The 7,408-nt window shown below is 42.5% G+C and overlaps 1 protein-coding gene across 1 annotated transcript in view; it reads left to right on the top strand.

The window, feature by feature from the left end:
* Position 1: 1 nt before the first annotated feature.
* Positions 2–7,408, top strand: part of MRPL30 (mitochondrial ribosomal protein L30) — a 10,968-nt gene continuing 3,561 nt past the window's right edge. The window contains exons 1-3 of the mRNA XM_040336348.1: positions 2–144; positions 3,120–3,206; positions 5,455–5,538. Coding sequence (XP_040192282.1) covers positions 3,156–3,206; positions 5,455–5,538 — 135 coding nt within the window. The 5' untranslated portion in view covers positions 2–144; positions 3,120–3,155. The remainder of the gene's footprint in view (positions 145–3,119; positions 3,207–5,454; positions 5,539–7,408) is intronic.

Raw genomic sequence — 7,408 nt, 5'->3', positions numbered from 1 at the left:
CTGTGTGTTTGTGGATGATGTCATCTCCGTGCGCGGTCTTCTATGACAGGTCCTAGGAGAGAAGACAAGGGGGTTCCATGCTGTGACCTTGTGGGTGCGGAGCTCCTGACCGGACATCGGGGTGCCTGTCCCCAGCTGATGCAGGTAGATCGGCTCTCTCACATCGGGCTTATCCAGGGGTTCCCTGTGTGAGCCTCAATCTTTTAGCATTGACAGAAGGCTTCAGTACAGAGCACTACACCTTCCTGCCCAGGACAATTAGCAGCTTTCATCGCTGTCACATTTTAAATGACAATTACGCAGTAATGCGATGCTCTACCTAAACATTTTTTTCCCCATAAATGGAGCTTACTTTTGGGGGTATTTGAGCACCTTTGCAGTATTTATTTTTTGTGTTACAAATAAAAAAAAAAGAACAAAAGTTTAGAAACAAAATAAAAATAAAGTGTTTCTTCGTTTCTGTTACAAAACGTTGTAAATAATAAGTATGTTTTCTCCTTCACTGATGAGGTGGCACAGATAGGAGGTACTGATAAGTAGCGCTGATGGGCACTCATAGGTGGCACTGGAGGGTACATATAGGTGGCACTGATGGGCAGCACTGATCAGAGGCCCTGGCAGGCATCACTGATGGACACAGAGTGCTATCCCTAATGGGCAAAGATTTCCATCCCTGGTGGTCCTGGGTGGACATCCTGGGGGGCTGCACTGATAATCGGTGCAAACCCAATTTTCAGGAGCAGCCAATCAGCTCTCTTCTACTTGCGTCTGTCAGCGTGAGTAGAGGAAATTCTGATACATGTGAATTAACTACAAGTCCTGGCATCCTTTGTGGCTGTTGGCTTGTAGTTTTCAATGAACTACCATGACACTATGGTAATTCATTGAGTCTTCCTGTCAGATTGTATCTGCTTCCTTGTACGAGCAAGCCTATACACTGACAGATCTGCTGATTGCTGGTGCATGGTTTTACAGTCTCCTGCAACAAAAAATAACAAGTGCACATTTTTTTACCTGCAAAAAAATGTGCTTTTTTTTTTTTTTTATAAAGCTGAACTTCTCCTTTAATCTATCAAAAATTTAAAAAAGTTTTACCCATAGTCTTATTTAAAGCCAGTATTGCAAAATATTCCTGTAAAGGAGAATAATTATATACAGTATGTTATGTACTCTAAATATTACAAGACATCACTACAGTCCAGTGCAAGAGCATCAACATGGCATCATCCTCACTTATGCTCTGTGGGCAGAAAACAGGAGTAATGCCTCGTACACAAGACTGGTTTTCCCATCAGGAAAACTGCCATGAGAGCTTTTGGCTGGGAAAACTGGTCATGTGTATGCTCCATTGCAGTTTTCCCGACGAGAAAAGTGCAGGAAAAAAAAAGTGAACCAGCTTTCTTTTTTCCCGTCGGGAGCGCTCGTTCTGGTAAAACTAGCATTCGGAATGGAGATGGCACATTTGTCACGCTGTAACGGACTGAAAAGCGCGAATCGTCTCTCACCAAACTTTTACTAACACGAGGATCAGCAAAAGCAGCCTAAAGGGTGGCGCCGTTTGAATGGATCTTTCCCTTTATAGTCCCGTCGTACGTGTTGTACGTCACCGCGCTTTGGACGTGTGTATGCAAGGCAGGCTTGAGAGGAATCCCGTCGGGAAAAACTTTGTTTTTTTGCCTGCTGAGAAAAACGGTTGTGTGTGCGGGGCATAAGGGAAGTATATAATGTAACTTTTTCTTTTCAGGTATATTTTTGTTTATCGAAAATCTATAATTTTTATATTAAAATGTACTGATCCAGGCAAAATCTGTTTGCCTCTCGGGGGATCATGAAGGAATTTTTCCCTGCTGTAGCAAATTGGATCATGCTTTTCTGGGTTTTTTCGCCTTCCTCTGGATCAACTGTGGGTGAAGGATTGTGTATATGGGATTGTGTTATTATTATTATTTTAATTTTTTTTTGTTGAACTAGATGGACTGGTTTCTTTTTTCAACCTGTCTAACTTTGTACTGTTTTATATAAGGAAGTAAAATTTCATGTCTAACAATTAACTTTGTTTATTTGGACTCGGTATTGAGCAGCATCTGATATTTTCTGTAAAATGTCTTCATAATTATTAGGGTTGTCCCGATACCACTTTTTTAGGACCGAGTACAAGTACCGATACTTTTTTTCAAGTAGTCGCCGATACCGAATACCGATACTTTTTTTAAATGTGTCCCCAAATGCAGCCATATCCCCACATATGCAGCCATGTCCCTCTAGCCATGTCCCTCACATATGCAGCCATGTCCCTCTAGCCATGTCCCCCACATATGCAGCCATGTCCCTCACATATGCAGCCATGTCCCTCTAGCCATGTCCCTCACATATGCAGCCATGTCCCTCACATATGCAGCCATGTCCCTCTAGCCATGTCCCTCACATATGCAGCCATGTCCCTCTAGCCATGTCCCTCACATATGCAGCAATGTCCCTCTAGCCATGTCCCTCACATATGCAGCAATGTCCCTCTAGCCATGTCCCTCACATATGCAGCCATGTCCCTCTAGCCATGTCCCTCACATATGCAGCCATGTCCCTCACATATGCAGCCATGTCCCTCTAGCCATGTCCCTCACATATGCAGCCATGTCCCTCTAGCCATGTCCCTCACATATGCAGCAATGTCCCTCTAGCCATGTCCCTCACATATGCAGCAATGTCCCTCTAGCCATGTCCCTCACATATGCAGCCATGTCCCTCTAGCCATGTCCCTCACATATGCAGCCATGTCCCTCTAGCCATGTCCCTCACATATGCAGCCATGTCCCTCACATATGCCGCAATGTCCCTCTAGCCATGTCTCTTACATATGCAGCAATGTCCCTCTAGCCATGTCCCTCGATGCGGCGGCGCGATGCGGCGGCAGCGGCGGGGGGGAAAGGGGGGGGGAAAGTATTCTATTTAGGTATCGGGGGTATTTGCATGAGTACGAGTACTCCCGCAAATACTCGGTATCGGTCCCGATACCGATACTGGTATCGGTATCTGGACAACCCTAATAATTATACTTTGTGACTTGGGGCAAAAGTAAATTTCTAATACCAATGTTATTTTTATTACTATTTTTTTTCCAGATCTTTCTTAGAACATTAAACGCTGAGTAAATAAGAATGGCATTGGGATTCTATAAAGCTGTGCAATCAAGAACAGTAGGATTAAAGGTATATCTCAGACATTTTCATCTTTTTTGTTTCTGTGCTTGGTAGTTTACCTTGAACAAAGCTTTCTCTATTAATTAAAACATGTAAAAGTTTTCCTAGCCCATTGTTTTGCTTTTAGAGGGGGCTGGTCACATTAAATGTGAATCCTTAACATGTCAACTGTTCTCACACTGGAACCAGTATTGGCAAGTTACAGTATGACTTTCGGAGGAATTTAAGTCTTTATTAAATCTTCATACAAATTTACTGGTAACTTATTGGATTTTTATCTATATGACCAGATGTAAGAAAGAAGTTTGAAAACAAGTCTGGCAATCATAAAAGTATACATAACACATAACAATCAGTATGGTTATAGGGTGGATATGGAAAGGAAATAATAAAAAAAAAAAGGAGGGAGGTAGGAGGGGAAGAAAGACCAGCTCCTTAATAGGAGATTCACTCAGGGGGAAAAACAAAATGTAAAAGTCAGCTGCTACAAATCCTGTAACTGCCGACTTTTCTGGGGTCCTGCTCCTGGCTGCTCCTCTTTTCGAGTGCCCCCTACGGAGAGCCGCTTTCCATGGGCGCACTCGGGTGGGTTCACCCCCGAGTCCTGCTGCTGTGTCCATTGACACAGACATCAGAACTCGGCCCCACCCCCCGGCTTCCATGTCACTAGATTTGCTTGACAGCAGCGGGAGCCAATGGCTATCAATCTATCCAATGAGGTCCCCTGACAGCGACTGGAGCTGCTGTGCTCATCCCCGTCGCTGGAACCATCTGGTTCGGGTAAGTAAAAGGGAGGCTCTGGTGGGCTGCTGCACTACAGAAAGTTTTTGCATTAAAGCGGAGTTCCGGCCACAATTTCACTTTTTAAATATAAATACCCCTGTAATACACAAGCTTAATGTATTCTAGTAAAGTTAGTCTGTAAACTAAGGTCCGTTTTGTTAGGTTGTTACAGCATTTAGACACTTTAAAAATAGAAATTGACTGGGGCCATCTTAAGTGTGGGCATCATGAAGCCAGACTGTATGACTTCCTGGATTTCAGCCTTGCAGATCTCGCACATACTCAGTGCTGCACAAGCAGTGTAATAGGTTTCAGAACCTGTACTGTCCAAGTCACATGATTCTTCGAGACTGGGGAGTGCACAGACTCCTGGAAAGTTACACCCACTACATTCCCAGGAGTCTGTGCGATATAGGTTAGGAAGCATTAAGCACCTAGGTGCAGGAAGAGGGAAGATTAACTATTCTGCCTAGCAACAACACTTTGAAGGCATCTAAAAAAAAAAAATGTCTTAAAGGACTAATGAAATTTTTTTAAAACTACTGATGTAATGTTATATTTATGGGTGGAACTCCACTTTAAGATGAAAAACCTCAAGGGTTTACAACCCCTTTAAAGCATAACTTTTCTTTTTGAGTGGAGATCCTCTTTAAGCAGTGGGACACCTGAGAATGGAGGGGAGGAGAGACATGGGTTATGGTAAGAAGGAGATTTCCCCATTAGGGGTTTGGAGCCAAATATAGCAATGCCCCGCAATCATGTTTTTAAGGCTCCTCATATAGCATAGTCTCAAGAAGGCCATAACGTGTAAAATACACCATATCCCTGTCAGGAAAGCTCTGAAAGATCACTCGGCAGAGGGAATGCATTATGCTCTTTGTTTTGATTTAAGCACCACCTTGCACATTGGCAACCGGCAAGTCAGAGGAATCTTCAAAAAGTTCTGCACTTTTATATTTTCATTGGAAACAGTGAGGGTGGGAGGAGTAGTAATTGGTCATGTCTGAGACACCCCCCCCCCCCCCACTCCCTTCTCACTGGCTGTAATTTACAGTAGCAGAAGCCATAATCAATTTTTCCCGCCTTCTGCCACGTCATCCCCTTCTATTCTTCTGGGAGTGTCTAGTTGCTTTCTGTACTGGCCCAGCTCCTCTGCCCCCCCCCCCCCCGCTTACCTTCCAACATAACCTTTTCTTTAGCAGCGGGGGCAGGAAAATGCCAGATTTCAATGCTTGTAAGTCTGTGATTGGAAACTAGCATTCTCTGACTTCTGGCCTGCATACCAGTTCTGGGTCAGCTATATAATTTGCTTGTAAGCTGAATAGTTTTAATGTCACTGTCCTTGAATTAGTATGTGGCTCAAGAGTCAGAGAATTGCAGCCTCCTCTGGAGTATTCTTACATAGCAATATTCATATTTGCTTTTCTTTTGATGAATAATGCTTATTATTGCTAACTATATGTTTGGTATGCAGGTCTTTACAGAGCACCCTGCCCTGTCACTGGTATGGCCTGCCTCAATCCGCCATAAATTCACAAGATCTCGTCTTCCTGTAGAGGTGAGAATTTACCATTATCTCTTTTTAACTCGTATGTTTGCATGTAAATACTTCCCTTCAAACAGGTAAACGGCATAGAAGTGGTCAAAAGTATGTAAAAAAGTATTGTTTTCTGACTGGGATAGTGTTTCCTATCAATACAGTAATGTTTTAAAAGGCAATGTACAAAAAGTCAACAGATACAAGTATAAGTAATACAACACAGTGCTGTCAAGAATTGAGATTTGTAAATGTACAAGGCTTTCCTGTTTCTCAAAAGGCCATAGTCCTAATTGATGTATGTGGCTGTGTGTTTAGTGGCTGCCTGTATGTAACATTGCAATGTGCAGGATGTGTCTTTTAGAAAGATTACGGATTCCACGTCCAGCTACTCAGCACTGAACATACAGTGGGGAAAATTATTATTTGATCCCCTGCAGATTTTCTACATTTGCCCCCTTACAAAGAAATTAAGGCCCGGATTCACTTAGAAGAGCGCATCTTTGTGCGGGCGTAACGTATCCTATTTACGTTACGCCTCTGCAACTTTGACTGGCAAGTGCAGTATTCACAAGGCAAAGTTGCGGCGGCATATCGTAAATAGGCTGGTGTAAGCCCGCCTAATTCAAATGTGGAAGATGTGGGCGTGTGTTATGTAAATTTATTGTGACCCCACGTAAATGACGCTTTTTACGAACGGCGCATGCGCCGTCCGTGAAAGTATTCCAGTGCGCATGCTCCAAATTAACCCGCAAAAAGCCAATGCTTTCGACGTGAACGTAAATAACGCCCAGCCCTATTCGCGAACGACTTACGCAAACGACGTAAAACGTGAAAAAATCTACGCTGTTCCAACGTCCATACCTAACATTGGTACGCCTCATCTACGCCTCATAGAGCAGGGGTAACTTTACGCCGGAAAAAGCCTAACGTAAACGGCAGTATCTGTACTGCGTCGGCCAGGCGTACGTTCTTGAATAGGCATATCTAGCTGATTTACATATTTCTAGGTGTAAATCAGCGTAAATATGCAGTTAAGATACGACGGCGTAGGAGACTTACGCTGGTCCTATCTTAGAGAAATTTTGGCGTATCTGATTCTTTGAATCAGGCGCCAGGATACGACGCCTCAGACTCAGAGATACGACAGCGTATCTGGAGATACGCCGTCGTATCTCCTACGTGAATCTGGGCCAAAGGGTCTATAATTTTTATCATAGGTGTATTTTAAATGATGAGTTAACCAAAAATTCTGAAAAAAAAAACACATCATACAAATGTTATAAATTTGAATTGTAGTTCAGTGAGTAAAATAAATATTTGATCCCCAAGCAAAACATGACTTTGTACTTGGTGGAGAAACATGCTTTAAGGAACAGAATCTTTTTTTTTTTTTTTTTTTTTTTTTTTTTTTTAGGTTAACAAACACTTTAATGTGCTTCTTCTTGAGCCACTCTTTTGTTGCTTTGGCGGTATGTTTTGGGTCATGAAATATTAGAGCAAATGTATCATGTCACAGAGGGGCACTGTGGATACATCTATATAAAACACGTGCCGCGTCCTCATAGAGAAATGTGAGAAAAGAAAAAATTGAGGGGCCAATTGGACTTTGTAGGCACAGTAATGAACTATTTTTTAGAAAAATATAAAAAATGTATTAGAATTATATAAATAAAGTTGAATTCTAAAAATCCTTTTCATAACACAATCCTGGGTGGGATTCTATGCAGATTGTATCTTTTTATTCCTGCTTAGTATCAGTGTTGTGAACATCATTTTGTCACCTCTGTAGTCCCTGGAACTACAGAAGGGAGTATAAACAACACTGTAAAAGACAGGAAGTGGCTGTACAACACTTACCGTCATACAGTCTAAATATGAAGCCCAAAGG

This window comes from Rana temporaria, chromosome 2 (genome assembly GCF_905171775.1).
Source record: "Rana temporaria chromosome 2, aRanTem1.1, whole genome shotgun sequence".
Taxonomy (NCBI): Eukaryota; Metazoa; Chordata; class Amphibia; order Anura; family Ranidae; genus Rana; species Rana temporaria.
The sequence above is the reverse complement of the archived record's forward strand: the minus strand, read 5'-3'. Positions and strand labels throughout refer to the sequence as shown.